General features: G+C 34.5%; 1 protein-coding gene across 1 annotated transcript in view; it reads right to left on the bottom strand.

Moving 5' to 3' along the window:
- Window positions 1-19,392, bottom strand: part of LOC143247788 (neurobeachin-like) — a 136,474-nt gene that overhangs the window by 94,121 nt on the left and 22,961 nt on the right. Inside the window, 9 exon segments of the mRNA XM_076496265.1 lie at window positions 976-1,057; window positions 1,808-1,916; window positions 3,311-3,403; window positions 7,933-8,030; window positions 8,894-9,036; window positions 9,198-9,366; window positions 9,589-9,747; window positions 10,337-10,445; window positions 10,754-10,821. Of these exon segments, the coding sequence (XP_076352380.1) occupies window positions 976-1,057; window positions 1,808-1,916; window positions 3,311-3,403; window positions 7,933-8,030; window positions 8,894-9,036; window positions 9,198-9,366; window positions 9,589-9,747; window positions 10,337-10,445; window positions 10,754-10,821 (1,030 nt within the window).

Genomic DNA, 19,392 nt, shown 5'->3' with positions numbered 1-19,392 from the left:
ATATTTCACTTTCAAAGCTGTAAATATTACATTCAAAATAATATATTTATTTACTTTTGTGGAAGTTACATAATCTTTTAAAGTACATGTCACATTTCTAAGTTTTATTCTGTACTTTTCAATGCAGCATATGAAGTACACATGAAGTACATTTTCATTTCATCCAAGAATAAAATAAACATTTGGAATCAAAAGTTATAAGATTGGTCAAATGTTTTCAGCTAGTATGTTTATCAGTCACTTTTAATTTGAATTGTTTTTTACCTGGTATGATTATCAGTTACTTTTAACTTGAATTGTTTTTTTACCTGGTATGATTATCAGTTACTTTTAACTTGAATTGTTTTTTTACCTGGTATGATTATCAGTTACTTTTAACTTGAATTGATTTCAACTAGAATGTTTATCAGTTATTTTTAACTTGAATTGATTTCAACTAGAATGTTTATCAGTTATTTTTAACTTGAATTGATTTCAACTAGAATGTTTATCAGTTATTTTTAACTTGAATTGTTTTCAACTAGAATGTTTATCAGTTATTTTTAACTTGAATTGTTTTCAACTAGAATGTTTATCAGTTACTTTTAACTCGAATTGATTTCAACTAGAATGTTTATCAGTCACTTTTAACTTAAATTGTTTTTTACCTGGTATGTTTATCAGTTACTTTTACCATGAACTGATTTCAACTAGAATGTTTATCAGTTACTTTTAACTTGAATTGTTTACAACCAGAATGTTTATCAGTTACTTTTACCTTGAACTGATTTCAACTAGAATGTTTATAAGTTACTTTTAACTTGAATTGTTTTAAGATAGTATATTTATCAGTTACTTTCAAGTGCAACTATTTTTGCTCTCCTGCACATTCTACAGTAAAATTCTAATACCAAAAGACATCCAATGAAGTATAGTATAACAAACACACATTAAGTGGTGCTTTACCATTAGACAGAAACAGTTATTTAAACTTACTTGGGTTCTCTAGTCTACAGTTAGACTCAGGATCAGGATGTTTTATGTAGAGAATCTGACTGGAGACTCGTTCAATCAAAATCTGAAATATCATTAATTTTTAACAGAGATTTTAAGCAGAAAAGACTGTACTTAATTTGAAGAGACTTTATGTACTTTCTTCATAGTGTTAAACACTGTCCCAAAACCTGTTACGCAGAAGTCCCCAACCAAGTACTAAAACAAACATCTGAGAACATTTTTACAAGACTACTGCACACATACTGCAACATAATGTTCTCAAACTAAATACGTGTATAATAACAAAATGTTCTGAAGCATATTACATATATATTAACATGTTCTGAAACTGACTAGAATATACATATACTACAAGACTGTCATGACCAGTATTTTTATATAAATATTTATTATATTTTAAAACAGACATTAATATCTCTAAGATATATGATCATTAATTACAAGATACAAATACAACAATATTTTTGATATAATTTAACATTATAACATTAGTTTACTATACTCTTTACCTCATACAGAACATTGTAGATGGATAGTGTTAACTGTTTTAAAATGGATATCAAAATCTCTAGGATATATGATCATTAACCACAAGATGTAAACACAACTATATTTTCTACATGATTTAACATTACAACATTAGTTTACCATACTCTTTACCTCATACAGAACATTGTAGATGGATTGTGTTAACTGTTTTAAAATGAATATCAAAATCTCTAGGATATATGATCATTAACCACAAGATGTAAACACAACTATATTTTCTACATGATTTAACATTAAAACATTAGTTTACCATACTCTTTACCTCATACAGAACATTGTAGATAGGTAGTGTTAAGTGGTTTCTATGTTGAAGGAGTTTCTCTACCATGAACATGAACAGGTTGTGAGGTGTCATTACATCATTCTTTCTCCTGAATTTTAAAATGTCATCATTTTATCATAGAACTTATGAAATTGAAACTATGAGAAAATAAACAAGCATAAAAATTAATCAAACTACTGTACTTATGCAAAAAGAAATGTATTATTAATTATTTCCTTTCCAACTGATAGTACAGTATTTTTAATTATATATAGTAGTAGGAGAGGTAGGATGTGCTAATAACTGAAAAAACAATAATAATCTATAAATTTTCATTTATTGTAAAACACATTAAAATTAAATATTACTTTAATACTTCAGTGGAATCCCTCTAAAGCAGCCACCTTCGGGACTGAGACAAACTGACCCGATTAGAGGGGTTCCACTGTACATAATTAAGGATTATGTAAACACAAAAAGGGACTGGAATTGAATGACCGCTTTCAAGGGGTGGCCGAATCTGAGGGGTGGCTGCTTAGAGGGGTTCCACTGTAGTTATTAAAGTCATTTTTGTTTGTGAACTTAATTGCATCATTTCTTATAACTGTTCTTATCTTACTGGTTGCTGTGATACCATTGTAAACAAAATCTTGCTGTCCCTTGTAAACTATGATGGTTTCCAAGACACTGTCATCTTTTTAATGGACATTCCTTTAAGCAGTTTCTTTTCATTATCAGATCTAGTTAAAAACTCTAACAACCTTACTTATTTTTATACATCACAGTCTTTATACTTACCACACAGTTCATACACCTAACAGATTTTAACAGCTACCACACAGTCTGTACATCTGTCATATAGTTTCATTTGTTGTTCACCTATTTTAACTAGGAGTTCTCACACTAAGTCATAATTATACTTCATCATAGTTTAAGCCTAACTGAAAAATACCAGTGACATGATTAATTTAGGAATTAGTAACACAGACTGAGAAGTGTCTTCTAGACAAATAGTGTCTGGGTTGTATACACTGAAGGTAAGAATTTTCACCACAGTGCGAGAAGTGTCTTCTAGACTAACAGTGTCCGAGTTGTATACAATGAAGGTAAGAATTGTCACCACAGTGTGAGAAGTGTCTTCTAGACTGACAGTGTCCGAGTTGTATACACTGAAGGTAAAGATTGTCACCACAGTGTGAGAAGTGTCTTCTAGACTAACAGTGTCCTAGTTATATACATTAAAGATAAGGATTGTCACCACAGTGTAAGAGGGAACTATCATGAAACAACACCTCTCATTATTTTTGTTTTTCCAAGGATAATCTGACATACATCCACCCACAAATAACTGAAAGTTGACAGTACTTCAAACTGAATCTTCATTTTGTTGCATGTGCACGCATTTCAAATATAGTAAAAAATTTGTAATAATTAAATACATAATTAGATTTTAAAAAATGCATAGCTTCTTTCATTATTTTGAAGAAAAAAATTAGTTCTCACTTTGGAGTACTTCGACTAAGAAAATATCCAAGAAGTTTCAACGTTTGAAGTCTTATAGTTTCATTAGAAAATCCCAGAAGCTTGAACACCAACCTGTGAAAAAAACACATTAGTCTCTAAAACTGACACACTTACATGTTATTAACAGCATCTAATGTTGAAATGATTATACTTTATATTAGTCTCTACAACTGTTTACACTTACATGTTATTAACAGCATCTAATGTTGAAATAATTATACTTTATATTAGTCTCTACAACTGTTTACACTTACATGTTATTAACAGCATCTAATGTTGAAATGATTATACTTTATATTAGTCTCTACACTTGATACACTTACATGTTATTAACAGTACCTAATGTTGAAATTATTATAATTTATATTAGTCTCTACAACTGTTTACACTTACATGTTATTAACAGCATCTAATGTTGAAATGATTATACTTTATATTAGTCTCTACACTTGATACACTTACATGTTATTAACAGTACCTAATGTTGAAATTATTATAATTTATATTAGTCTCTTGAACTGATATACTCACATGTAAGTAATAGCATCTAATATCAAAATGATTAGACTTGTAACATAACTTACAAACTCTAAGTAACTTGCTAACAATAACTTACAAACTCTAAGTAACTTGCTAACAATAACTTACAAACTTACATCATGATTACTGTTGTCTCTTTTGGTCATTAACAACTTCAAAACTATCTGTTACTGTGTATTCATAACATCAGGCATGCCAATGACATTTATGAACAAAAAAGGAAAAGGTATATAGCCTGATGCCATAGGCGCTACAGCGTGGTGCAGCTGTGTCTGACTAGGTGGGTCCGGGGGCATGCTCCTCCGGGAAATTTAAAAAAAAATGGATGCTATTTGGTGTGATTTGGTTCAATCTGGGACATAATTTCTTTATGTTTTTTGACATTGCAATGTTGGAAAAGTACACAATATATATCATATAAAATAACAAAAGGAAATTAAAAGACTAAATCAAACTAATAAAAACTATAACTTTCATTTACAGATTTTAGCAGATTGATTTATTCTTTTAATTTGCATTCATTTTTTAGAAGATATATCAAAATATCTAATATTAACAAATGAAATAAAAAGTAAATAAATGAAATTTAAGATTGTTTATTTGCTATTTATTCAGTTTAATTTTTTTCTAAATCAAAATATATTAGTAATATGAGTTAATAAAGCCAAAATAACTCAGCAAATATTTCAAATACAAATCATTTCATTATTATCCTTTTTGTCATCAATAACATCATCATCATCAACTACTGGTATGCTGCCAATTAAATGTTTTACAGTCATTGCCAATAACTACTTCTCTGCTGCATATATTCCATACAATTTTCAAATCACATAAAATTACTCTTTTGACTAATCATGACTACCTACAGTTCAAATTGTTCATCTATGCAATCTTGTCATTATACTACTGGTACATTAATGTCAGTGAATTTTCCATTCTTTCACAAATTGACAATACAAACTAAAACAGCATATGAAGGAAAGCTATGACATTGCTTGAAAATTCAACTAATGATATGGTTCAATATTAAACTACTGATATCAGTGATATTCCTCAGAAATTAAATTTTGTACAGTCACTGACATCAACAACTACTGCTCTGCTGCATGTATTCCATTAAAATTTCAAATTACTTAAAATTACTCTACATGACTACCTACAGTAAAACTTGTTCATCTATACAATCTTGTCAGTAAATTACTGGTACCTCAATATCAGTATATTTTTCATTCTTTCACAATACAAACTGAAACAGCAAATCAAGGAAAGCTTTGACATTGCTTCAAAATAAAATTAATGATATGCTTTAAAATAAACCACTGGCACTGTATGCTGCAGATAATAATAAAATATTTTTCAGTCACTGATATCAACTTCTGCTCTGCTGCATAAATTACAGTCAAATTTCAAATCATTTAATTTCCTTTAATCAATCTTGGCTACTTTCCTCTTTTTCGAGACAAGGATTTCCAGTGCTCTCTTCCGAGCTTTTTTTTCTCTCCTTCTCTGAATGGGCAGCTCTCTGTGCCTCTGCGGCTTTCTGGACTTTTTCTTTAGCCAAGGTGGCTGGGCCAGATTTCACAGAACCATAGGCCTCAAGCCTTTCTGCCCTTTATTTCTGATTCTCCCTCAGCTTTGAGGTATACTTTGAAGCTGCTGATCTAATGTCCTTACACATTCTCTTGTCTACAGGATCAAAACGAACATCTTTCCTTTTAAACATTTCAATCGCTGTTGTTTCTTTGTAGCGTAGAGAATATTTTATCGTCTGGTATGCACACGATACCAGACCACGAGACCTGCAACGAGACGAAACGAGACTGCCTCCAAGATGGCGGGCAGATTTTTTTTTTCTGCAATAAACATTGAAAAAATATGATTTCTCCTCAAAAACCACCTACCCGGCCCCCAAATCGCTCATATTTTCTCCTCGTATTTACACAAATCTCGTGGGCGATCGTTGGCCGTTTGAAAACCGCGGAAATCCGCGTTTCAGCGGAAAAATGGCACACATGTAACATACACTGCATCTTGAGTACAGTAGTCTCTTTAGGTCATTAACAACTTCAAAACTATCTGTTACTATGTATTCATAGCACACACTACATCATGATTACTGTAGTCTCCTCAGGTCACTAACAATTTGAAAACTATCTGTAACTGTGTATTCATAACACACACTACATCATGATTACTGTAGTCTCCTCAGGTCACTAACAATTTGAAAACTATCTGTAACTGTGTATTCAAAACACACACTATCTCATGATTATTGTTGTCTCTTCAAATCATTAAAAGCTTGAAAATTATTTATTATTGTGTATTCATAACATACACTACCTCATGATTATTGCTATCATTTCAAATCATCAACAGCTTGAGAATTATCTGTTGCTACGTATTCATAACACACACTGCATCATGATTACTGTAGTCTCTTCAGGTCATTAACAACCTGAAAACTATTTATTACTGTGTATTCATAACACACACTACATCATGATTACTGTAGTCTCTTCAGATCATTAACAACCTGAAAACTATTTATTACTGTGTATTCATAACACACACTACATCATGATTACTGTAGTCTCTTCAGGTCATTAACAACCTGAAAACTATTTATTACTGTGTATTCATAACACACACTACATCATGATTACTGTAGTCTCTTCAGGTCATTAACAACCTGAAAACTATTTATTACTGTGTATTCATAACACACACTACATCATGATTACTGTAGTCTCTTCAGGTCATTAACAACCTGAAAACTATTTATTACTGTGTATTCATAACACACACTACATCATGATTACTGTAGTCTCTTCAGGTCATTAACAACCTGAAAACTATTTATTACTGTGTATTCATAACACACACTACATCATGATTACTGTAGTCTCTTCAAGTTATTAACAACCTGAAAACTATTTATTACTGTGTATTCATAACACACGCTGCATCATGATTACTGTTGTCTCTTCAGGTTATTAACAACCTGAAAACTATCTGTAACTGTGTATTCATAACACACACTGCATCATGATTACTGTTGTCTCTTCAGGTTATTAACAACTTGAAAACAGTTACTGTGTATTTATAACACACAGTACAAAACCACCTATTATTGCACATTCATCAATAATAACTTAATTAAATGTTAACTATTAATAAATGCGACATGTTGCTTGAAAAAAGCATTCACATTTATGTATTTTGAAAGCTCCATTAAATAAGCTGTATTGGTCTTACAGTTGTTTTAGACATCAGCATCTCAAAATTGTTGTTTCTTAAGTGTAGGCAGGTATCTGCAAAGCTTATTTCCCTGCAAACAGTTTGAAAAAGACTTTTGTTTACTAAATTTACTTGTTCTGTGTGCATCTGCCTCTGGTACACTGTTTTACCAGTTTCTAGTGATAACCATCTGGTACACTATTTTACCAGTTCCTAGTGATAACCATCTGGTACACTATTTTACCAGTTCCTAGTGATAACCGTCTGGTACACTATTTTAACAGTTTCTAGTGATAACTATCTGGTAGACTGTTCTATCAGTTTCTAATGATAACCATCTGGTAGACTGTTCTATCAGTTTCTAATGATAACCATCTGGTAGACTGTTCTATCAGTTTCTAATGATAACCATCTGGTAGACTGTTCTATCAGTTTCTAATGATAACCATCTTGTACACTGTTCTATCAGTTTCTAATGACAACCATCTGGCATATTATTGCTTTGGAACTATTTATTCAACTTTTGTAAGGTCAGAAACTGGTTCTTTATTATTACACTCATCTGTTATTTTGTAAGGTTAAGAAATCATAAAGTAGAATACATGAAACAAAACTACATCTTTAGACATGACATCAAAATCTCTGCACTTAATATCATACTTCAAACACATGCACTCACTGTATCTTAGACTTCTCTTTACTTTTTCAACCCTAAGAATATTCTATTTCAGTATCATAGGTGATATTAAATACTTATAACACCCAGAGTTCCTCTCACTTCTGCAACAATTAAATCTCACCTGATGTTATACAAAACTCACCGTATTCCATTTTTAGCATCAAATGCTGGAACAATTGAAGCTGGATCTTCAACCATCAGAGCCATAAGCATCTGAAGCACATCCGAAAGATTTTCATCCTGAGAACAAATCAATGAATCAGATCTTCAGATGCATCATACACACACTTCTGGAGAAACACATTCACTTAAATAAAAGAAACTAAAAATGTCATGCTGCAGAGAAATCAAGAAATATGTACATAAATCAGTTAGTAATAGACTATCAGTAAAAACCTAGAAAACATTTGATTGATTTATATACCAAACAAATAACAGAATGTGCTGTGATTTATAAAAACTAACCTCTTGAACAATTATGGTACCCCATAACTGTTTAGTGTGTTCTATATTTTACAAAAATCTCTTGAACAGTTGTGAAGTAGTTTAGTGTGTATCATAGTTTACAGAAACTGACCTCTTGAACAGTTGTGAGATAGTTTAGTGTGTATCATAGTTTACAGAAAATAACCTCTTGAACAGTTGTGAGATAGTTTAGTGTGTACCACTATAGTTTACAGAAACTAACCTCTTGAACAGTTGTGAGGTAGTTTAGTTGTTCTATATTTTACAGAAACTAGCCTCCTAAACAGTTGTGAGGTAGTTTAGTTGTTCTATATTTTACAGAAACTAGCCTCCTAAACAGTTGTGAGGTAGTTTAGAAACAGAAACTAGCCTCTAAACAGTTGTGAGGTAGTTTAGTTGTTCTATATTTCACAGAAACTAGCCTCCTAAACAGTTGTGAGGTAGTTTAGTGTGTACCACAGTTTACAGAAACTAACCTCTTGAACAGTTGTGAGGTAGTTTAGTGTGTACCACAGTTTACAGAAACTAACCTCTTGAACAGTTGTGAGGTAGTTTAGTGTGTACCACAGTTTACAGAAACTAACCTCTTGAACAGTTGTGAGGTAGTTTAGTGTGTACCACAGTTTACAGAAACTAACCTCTTGAACAGTTGTGAGGTAGTTCAGAATGCTCTGCAGTTCATCTTCTTTGCTACCATTACCCCTGATGATTAATTTTTTCAAGAACAGAAGAATGTGTCTCCTCAAAGAAACAATTTCATTTTGATTTGGTCGTGATCCATCTGAAATTATTGAAAATTAATTTCACGTCCTTCAAATCTGGTTTTATTATAAAAGCAAATTATATCAGGAAACACTTTTACCTTTAACACAAGTTGGTATATATCTTAAACTGGTAATTATTGTCTTTCTTACAAATCACAATAATGATGTCCAACCTTACCTAGACCTTTAGGAGTAATACCACTTTTTTCTTGTGGATTAACAATCCAGTAAAAAAACTTTAGACTGTGCATCAGTTGAAGTGTTGTTCCAACCCTACGGACAGTGCTAAAAAATGGATTATCTCCCAAAAACTCAGTAGCCAAGTAAGAATAGAGTTTTGTCTGTATCTGTAGAGGAATATATTTAAAAAGTAATCAATTACCTGTACCTTCACCATAATACAAATAAGGCAATGAAGTTAAAAAAAAATGAATGTTCAAATTATGATTACACTTAAAACTCACACTTAACACATTCAAAATAAATAGTTAGCTTTTACTCTTCATTATATCATCACATCTTATCTCTGAAACAAACACTCTAACCACCACAGAAACAAGAAAACCTACTGTAGGTTTCGTACATATCCACAGTCCAGGATTTAGAAGCACGTGATCGAGCAGATGCTTCAACAATAACTCATTGCTTTTTGTGTTCACAGTCATCAAATATTTGGTTAGTGAGAGAAATGAATTAAGAACATCTTCGTTAATGTGGTCTCTGGAGGCCTGAAAAGGATAGTAAAACAAAATCATAATAAAAACTGTATACCAAGCAACACTTCTGTACATTCATACTGTATACCAAGCAACACTTCTACGTGTTCACACCGTACACCAACCAACACTTCTACGTGTTCACACCGTACAACAAGCAACACTTGTGCGTGTTCACACCGTACAACAAGCAACACTTGTGCGTGTTCACACCGTACAACAAGCAACACTTGTGTTCTAACAAGCAACACGTGTTAACACACCGTTCACACCGTACAACAAGCAACACTTCTACGTGTTCACACCGTACAACAAGCAACACTTCTACGTGTTCACACCGTACAACAAGCAACACTTCTACGTGTTCACACCATATACCAAGCAACACTTCTACGTGTTAACACTGTATACCAAACAACTCTTCTATATGTTCATACTGTATACCAAGCAAGATATTAAACACTTTTATATGTTCACACTGTAGATCAAACAATATATTAAACATTAAACTTACCTAATAAACTTACAATAACAACATTCAGTTTTTAAGTTAGGATAAGTCAGTTTTATATCTTAAAACATATACTAACAGTGTAATTACCTTTTGTAACAGATAACTGATTACAAGAAAGCCCTTATTTTGGATCATGTGATGCTGGACGGTTGGATATCGCTCAACGATGTTACACACAAAACTGATTATAATGGAACTGTAAAAATAGTGAAAAAAACCAACAGTGATAAAAACTAATTGAGAACAAATGAAACTAACCTGTCAAGTACCAGTGATGTAAGTTATAGCTCACAGAAACTAACATCACACAGTTCTGAGGTAGTTTTATATACTGATGTTATACTTCATATTATAATTATACTTTTCATCTGTTCTGAATTTCTCACAAGTTTGTTCAAATGAGCTCATTTTCATTTCAATTTTTTTTTCTATCAACTATTTTACAGTATTATGGGGTAAAGTGGCCATGTTACATTAATTTTAATTGCAATAGAATGTTCTTACCAGACGTGATTTTGGTAAGTTGACCCGCCCATTGGAATATCAAGTTGACCAAGTAGAGGGAATAGCACCTGCAAAGAATTCAAAGACTCTTCCTTTAAAGTTGTCAAATATATGTAATGAGACTGAAACATCACTATCACCATCTACTAGTTCAATATTTGAAACCAATCCCAGTGAGTTCTTGTGATTACTTTTTTATTCAGCTAATTTCCTGTAGTGTACAAGCAAACACTATCATTACATGAAATTGATTACATATAACAGATTTTTTATGTTAAAGAATGCTAACATCATTACTAGCTACAGATTTTAACAATTTATTCAATACTACATGGAAATTACAAACATAATTCTTACCAAATTTAAGATGCATTTATATCCATTAAAATGTGCAACATAAATAACACCAAGCATTTTTACTTGAATACCTCTTACTTACACATCAAGAGCACAACTTACCAATATTCCAACAATGAAATCCTTACGTGGATACCAAGAATAAAAAACCATTTGCACATCAAAAGTAAAATGTTTCCTTGGATATAAACAATGGAATCCTTACCTACACAAACAGAATCCTTCACTGGATACTAATAGCAAAATCATTATTTGGTTCCAAAAATAAAATCCTTACCTGGATACAGCAATGAAAAATAAACCTTAATACCAACAATGACATCCTTACCTGGATAGAGCAATTAAATTAAACTGGATACTAACAATGACATCCTTACCTGGATACAGCAATGAAATCAACCTAGATACCAACAATGGCATTCTTACCTGGATACAGCAATGAAATCAACCTGGATACCAACAATGGCATCCTTACATGGATACAGCAATGAAATCAACCTGGATACTAACAATATAATCCTCACCTCACGTGGAAGCCAACAATGAAATCAACCTGGATACTAACAATATAATTCTTACATGGAAGCCAACAATGAAATCTATTTGTTTGCTGACAACAAAATTTTTATTTAAATTTTTTACTAACAACAAAATTTTTATCTAAATTCCAATAATGAAACCTTTACTTAGATTATAAAAATGAAATCCTTACCTGAATTCCAAGAAAGAAATCTACCTGGATATAAACAACAGAATTCTTATCCAGGTGTTTGGTTGATTGACTGGTTTGGTGTTTTATGGCACAAATTAACTATGCTATCTACACCAAACATCCAGTTCAAAGTTAAAATTAAAGTAAAATTAGTAAAATTCATAAAAGGAAATTAAGGTAAAACAAAACAAAGTTTAAAAAACATAAATATCATAAAACCAATGTTTACATCTAGTCTACAGCTGTAAGAGAAAAACTACAGTAATACAAGTTGTAAAGGACTTTCTGTAGCATAATTGTAATTATTATAACTCAGCATGAAAACTAACAGGTAAGTTCAAATACTACAGTTAGTCACCTGAAGTTGGCCTTTCCAGTCCTGGTTCCGAGTTATTTGATGTTATGGCCATTTTCAAAAAGTAAAGTAATAAAAGTTTTAAAGACTTATAGCAAAATTTTAATTATAGCTTGCCAGGATCACTAACGGGTAGTACAAACAGCAGTGTTAGTCACCTGAAGTTGGCCTTTTCAGTCCTGGTATCGTGTTATTTGATGTTATGATCATTTTCTAATTTCAAATCAAACTAGATGAACTGTGGTTCTTAAAAGGGAATCATATTAAAAAAGGTCTAATGTATAAATTAAAAACTTAAATAGCATTACAAAAATTAATGGCCTTTAAAAAACTAAAAACATTTCTAAGGTGGACACAGTGTCACCATCACCAAGAACACTGTCTAACATTATGGATAAACCTTGGGACAGAACATGTTTAAAATGGTGCCATCATTGAGAGTCAAAACAAAAGCAAGACAGTAAAATGTGGCTTATTGTGACATGAGTGTTACACAGACAACACATTGGTGCATTAGTCCCAGATAAAAGAAAACGAGTTAAAAAACTGTGACCAATGTCCAGTTCAGTTAGAACAACTTCCTCTTTCCAAACCTTATAGCAGCAAACTGCCAAAGTCCAGCAGAGGGTTTTATTTGGAAAAACATTTTTTTTATGTTGTTCACTCAAAGTCAACTGCCAACTGGTATGGAGACAAGCCTCAAATACAGGACCATAGTCCATGTATGAAACAGGCACAGCAGTGATAGTACCAGAGCAGTTAGATTTAGTTGTGGTGTCAGCCAGCTAGTTCCCATGAATAACAATGTGGCCTGCTATCCAGAAAAACTGGATAGAAGTAGATGCTAAAGAGAAATGGGCCAGTTAGTTTAGAACATCAGCAAGAACAGGGTGTGGATTAACGTGAAGCGGTTCCAGGGCCAGGAGAGAATTAAGCGAGTCAGTATAAATACTGCAGTTTGAGTACTACTTAGCTTCTCTGTGATCCAGGGCAAGAGAAATGGCACACAGTTCAGCAGTGAACACAGAAGTTGTAGAGAGGATTCTGCACTCAACCACCAAACCACAACAAATCATGACAGAGTCCACACAGTCACCTGATTTTCAACCATCTGTATAAATAAAAATGGAAGGATGGTTCAAAAGATGTTCAGCAAATAACAGATGGTATTTCCAATTGGGAGTGTCTATTTTTCTCAGATGACTTAAAGATAGGTAACATTTGGGGACTGAAAGAAGCCATGGTGGGATGGGCTGACCAGTGAATACAGCAATGTCATCCAAGGACAGAACCAATTCATACAACTGCAACTGGATATAAAGGCCAAAAGGAGCAATGGCAGATTATCTGTTCTAAAAAAGTATGGCCCACCAAGGAAAGAAAACACAACCCCAGGTGGGATGTTTGGTAAGGAATGAAGTTTCAAGGCATATAGCAAAGACAGTTGCAAAAGGCAGAGGTGCAAAGAAGGTTCATGAGATTCTGTGTATGAGCTCTGAACAGGGAAAGTACAAAAAGCCTCAGTGCAGAGCCAAAGCCCTTGATGACAAATGGGGTTCAGCATCTTTAAGACCAAGGTCCTGGCAAAACCATAGATTAGTGATTCATAGTAAAGTTTCGATCAAAGAAGAGCACGATATACCTGTAGCATAGAACATCGATTCTCTCCCCAAGTGGTGGAAGAGAGAACACGGAGGATGTTTAGTGCCCTTCTACATTTGACCTGTAGCTACTTGGTGTGTGGTATAAAGGTCAGCTTATGGTCAAAGATAAACCCCAAAATCTTTGTCTCAGGGACCACAGGCTGCTTAACTCCACCAATACAAAGATCAGGATAAATTCCCTATTGGTAGCAAAAGTGCATGCAAATGGTTTTAGAGAGAGAGAAGTTAAGGCTGTTTGCTGTGGTCCATTTCAGTAAACGACTGAGGACAGTCTGTAGCTGCTGCTCAATATACATCATGTTCAACAACTGACATGAGATGTGAAAGTCGTCAACATAGAACCCATTTGCGACAGTAAGAGGGTGTTGTTCAGTGATGACATTAATCTTTATATTGAAAAGCGTGACACTCAAAACACAGCCCTGAGGGACTCCAAGTTCCTGTAGAAAACAACAGGAAAGTGTCAAACCCACACGAACTTGGAACTGCCTGTCCATTAAAAAATTTTTAATAAAAATGGGCAAATGGCCAAGTAACCCACATATATGGAGGTCATGTAAAATACCATACCTCCATGTTGTGTCATAAGACTTCTCAATATCAAAGAATATTGATACAAATTGTTGTCATTTGAGGAAGGCTTCTCTAACTGACGTTTCATTTCAAGTCAAATCAGATGGTCCATGGTGGAGCGCTGTCATCAGAACCCACACTGGGTGGGAGAGAGGAAGTTGTTTGATTCGCGGATTCAAACATGACGAGCATTAACCATCTTCTCTAAGATCTTACAGAGACAGCTCATCAAAGCAACTGGACAGTAGTTTGAAGGAATCTTGGGATCCTTCCTAGGCTTAGAGAAAGGTAGGACAATAGACTGGTGCCAAACATCAGGAAAACATTCTCATGCCAGATTCAGTTAAAAACAATCAGAAGAATAGCAAGAGAAGCAGGAGACAGAGCGCAGCATTTCATAGTGTACATCATCAGGTCCGACTGATGTACTGCCAGACCAATGAAGGACCATTTTGAGTTCCACCAGTATAAAGGGATGATTACAGTCATAGAGACAAGCAGCTCAAGAGGAAAGAGGTGATCACTCTGCTCAGGCCTTGATAGTTAAGAAGGTGAAGGAAGAAGCAGAAGTGCTAGATACCCAACAAAAGCTTTCACCTAGAGTATTGGTGATGCTCTGGATATCAGCTACTTATGGGCCATCATAAGGGCCATCAGAAAACAAGATCAAGAGGGGGACAGAATTATATTGCCCACTGACCTTTCAAATCTTCGTCCCACATGACTTTTGAACTGGTGGTAGAAGATATGCTGGTTGTGAACTTAATCCAAGATTCCTTCTGGCTTTGACCTTTTTACCCATGGAGGTCTATCAATCTCCATGGATCCTGCCCTGGGTCAGTTGGCCAGGTATCTGCTGTTGGAAGAGAATTCTAGCAGCTGAGTACGTGAACAAATGATTGTTTAGCATCTTGGGGTGGGAGAACAAGATGTACCTGAGGTAACCCCCGTAACCAAAACCAAAGAAAGTGAATCTTGGGATTTGCTGGAATGTATTTAAGGGACAGAGATGGGTGTTGAAGTTGATTCATTAACTTTTTTAACCATGGAGGTCAAAACATTTTTCATTTGGTTTGAAAACGATTCTTTTGGAGGCACAAAGAGATCTATCTGCACTCCCACTGTAGTGGTAGAATGAAATGCAGCAGCATCAGTGGCGTACCGTGAGTTTTGTAGTTGGGTGGGCTGCTACCAAAGGTACATTGTAGTAAGCAAACGTTTCACATTGAACATGAAAATATGCATCCATACAAATATAAGCAAAAAACATACATTTTTTCTACCTCATTTAAAATTAACTTAATTCTATAGACATTTGGAAAAGTGTAGCAAAAAAAAACACTGTCATTATAAACCTCACAATGCACTAAGGTAATGCAAAGCATAAAAGGAAAGAAAACTTTAATTCATTTATAAATCAGCTCAATTCTTCTTGTCTGTGAAACAAATTGATCAATGACATCATCATAGAAGCTTCTCTCTTGTCTCAATTCTGCCAAGAGATTTTTTTTTGATTGACAACAAACTTAGGCTTGACATCCTTTCCTGGCCCTGTGTGGCGCGATAGTAAGTGTGGATTCTTTTCAAAAAAGAGAAAGAACGTTCAGCTGAAGCCGTGTTGCTTGGTATAGTTAATACAAGCTCTGCCATTTTGAAAACCTCTTTGAAGGGATTTGCAAGATCATTTTGGACAATGAATTCAAGCAATTCAAAAATTTGCAGCTTTGAGAACTCAGGGCTGGAGTATAGAATGGCGAGCTCATTTTTGAGGCGGACGTAATCAAACATTAACCCATACCAGCACTGTAATGCCTCAAGCAAATTATCTGTGAATACGATTTTATATTGTTCGTAGTTTTTGTGCCAAAGAAGGTTAAGAAAGTCAAACTTCGAAAGGGAAGAAAATCTTGACTCTATTTGCGATACAGTGTTATCAGCAACTTTGAGGTATAGCCGAAGATAATAATCTTTCTCAGACATGCATCCTTTCGATCTTTTGCTTGCAGGTTCCGTGCTTCTGGTTTCATTAGACGAAGCTGCCTTCCAAAAATCATCAAATTTGTTATTTCTGTCATACTGTATTTGCCTTGAGACCTCTTGGACTTTACTGCAACAATACATTACGTCATAGAACTTGCTCTGCACAATGTTGTAGAGAGTATCAGTGTAAGAAAACATATTGGAAAATATCTCAAGAAGCAGCTTTGTTTGAAATTCTTCCAAAAAATTCAGAAACCCGTGCAATTTGAGAGTAGCATCAGTATCCCAATTTTCAGGATTTTCAATAATGTTTGTAAAGAATTCAGTTAAATGAACTCTGTTTTGTTGTACAGTATTTGTCAAACGAGAGGTAAAGTTCCATCTCGTGGGTGCAACAGAAGGCAAGTTTCTGCCTACATATTCATGCAGAGCCTGTAATCTTTTAGAAGACTTGGAAAAAAATGCCGATAATCCACTCAAGGTTTGGAAAAAAATTCTGCATTCCTTAATGCTGAAAAGACCTTGCTGCAAGACCAGGTTCCAAACATGCGCATAGCAATGAGTAAAAATCGCCAAGGGATACTTATCCAACACTGTTTTTTGCAATCCATTCATGTGACCACTCATTACACTCACGCCATCATACGTCTGCCCAGCCAATTTATTTTCTATCTCAAATTCCTTGGCGATATCAACAACATGACTAAAAAGACCGTCAGCAGTTCTATCCGCTGACATCAGAGAAACCAATGAACCTTTCGAAAACGTTTCCATTACAAACAAACTGCAACACTGTTGATAATTGTGACTTGGACATCACATCTGAAGTCTCATCGAGAATGATTGCAACAAATCTTGCGCTGTCAATTTCCTTTTTAATATGCTTTTTTAAAACATTAGACAAAGCCTGAATTAAGTCATTTTGAACAGTTGGCGATGTTCCTTGAAAAACTGTAGCAGTATTCAAATGACTGTCCAAGCACATGTCATAATCTCTAAGGGTATTGAGAAACTCCTTATAGTTTCCCTTATCATCTGAAGTATTCGATTCATCATGACCTCGAAAAGGAAGCTCTTGTTTGGCAAGATAGCACACTGCATCAATTAATCTTTTCAATATTTCCCTATTCTTTTTCACTTGCTAATTGTGACGAGATATCTCAGCCTTCCGCTGAGTGTCAACTAATGTCTCTATGTGTTGCTTGCCAAACATTTTAAGCGACAAGGAAGACTGGACATGTGCACGAGACTTTTCATGTTTCTGAAGTGCTGCAGTTAAATGATTTAAGTCGGTATAACCCTGCTGATTCCACACCCGCTTCTCCGTTGAAAATAACAAACACGGCCAACAAAAGAGCTTGGATCGAATTTTACATCCTGTTAGCCATTCAATGGTATCATATTGAGACTCTGAAAAGTGTTGAACATATTCATTTTTCTTATCTTTGTGCGTAGATACCAGACCTGGAAGAGACGACCTAGGCTTGCCTGCTTGAACAATTCTTAATTTGTCCGCATAATTTTTTGTGGAAAATGGAGAACGTAACAACTCATTAATATCATTTTCCATATTAATAACGGTTAATTTTTAAAAAGTTTATAACATTCCACAATAGGCAGAAAAAAGGAAGGAACCTTCCTTCCAAACTTCTTTCCGTTATCAGCGAGACAGCGAGAATAAAGGACGAAGGCTGAAGAGAATCCAAGAAATAGGACAGAGAACGACAGACGGTGCTCTTGACGAGTAGCACACTCTGATCCATTTTTCAACCAATCATCTCCCTTCATTCTTTGTAGTTGGCTACGGGGAGAGGCACAGCACAGCTGCAAGACTCCGCCCATCAAGGTGTTCAGCGTTCCTACAGCATGACTCGCGATGTATATTTTTTCATCAAAATTAGCAGAATAATCTTTATTTAGAAGAAAAAGTGTGATATGAGGGCTATAATAAAACATAAGACTGTAATGTTATACTTGATTTTCTAAAAAAATTCAAGAAAGTATACTTACCTTTTGATGTACTCTTTCGCTACGTATTTAATTTTGTTGGCTGTGCGGCGCACAACTAGCACACCCAGAATATACACGCCTGAGCAGCATACATTCAAGATGAAGTGGTGGACAGCAACTTTTGAGCCTCAGGTTAAGTAAGTAATGTTATGAATCATTTTTAAACATTGCACCTCTTTTTCTACTAACCATTTAGGGCAAGAACAAAAGAAGGATGGCTGACAGCCATTGCAATTGATGCAATGAAGGTCCGTTTCACACTCATAGGTATCATGGTCCTTGTCACCTCAACAAGCACATGTCAAGAACCACGACATGACGTCTTCAAGTGACCGAACCGCTGACAGTGGAAACATATGAGAGGGTTTGGAATGTATGGATACCCTGTATTTAAGATAACCTGCCTTGATGGTGGCAGGTGGAAGTGGTGACGTAAATGTGAGAACAAGGACACTGGTTGGCATCATAATTCCAGCTTTGCAAGTGGAGATATGCCTCACTGCAGAAACTCCTAGGGTGGAGAAACCAAAAAGAATCTCTGAATCAGCAATGTTCTTCAATGTTCCTCATGACAAATTCAAAGCAGCATGAGGCATAACCTCAATAGATATATCCCCAATTGCCTTTGAATGCAAGAGGAGTTCACAGTGTTGAGATGTGAATGTTTCCACTAATATGTCACCAGATCGAAGCTTCTTTACTGACTTTGGAGAGCCAGCAAGTCCCTCTAGTCCCTTTTGAATAAAAAAAAAAAAAAAAAAAAAGAGACATTTGCCATAAAGGTTTGTCTGAAAGAAAATGAGGTACAACAGGTGTTACAGATGTTGAATATTGCTGTTCAAAATCTTCAAGACGTGGTCATTTACTTGTGGACTGTTTTTTTCACTATTTTGTTTATGTTTTTATTTGGAGGATCCATCATAAAAAAGGGAATATTTCTGTGCCCATTGACCCCATCCACCAAGGAGCCCTATGAGGGGACACACTA

Source organism: Tachypleus tridentatus, chromosome 3, assembly GCF_004210375.1.
Source record: "Tachypleus tridentatus isolate NWPU-2018 chromosome 3, ASM421037v1, whole genome shotgun sequence".
Lineage (NCBI taxonomy): Eukaryota > Metazoa > Arthropoda > Merostomata > Xiphosura > Limulidae > Tachypleus > Tachypleus tridentatus.
This window is presented reverse-complemented; position numbering and strand designations above follow the sequence as displayed.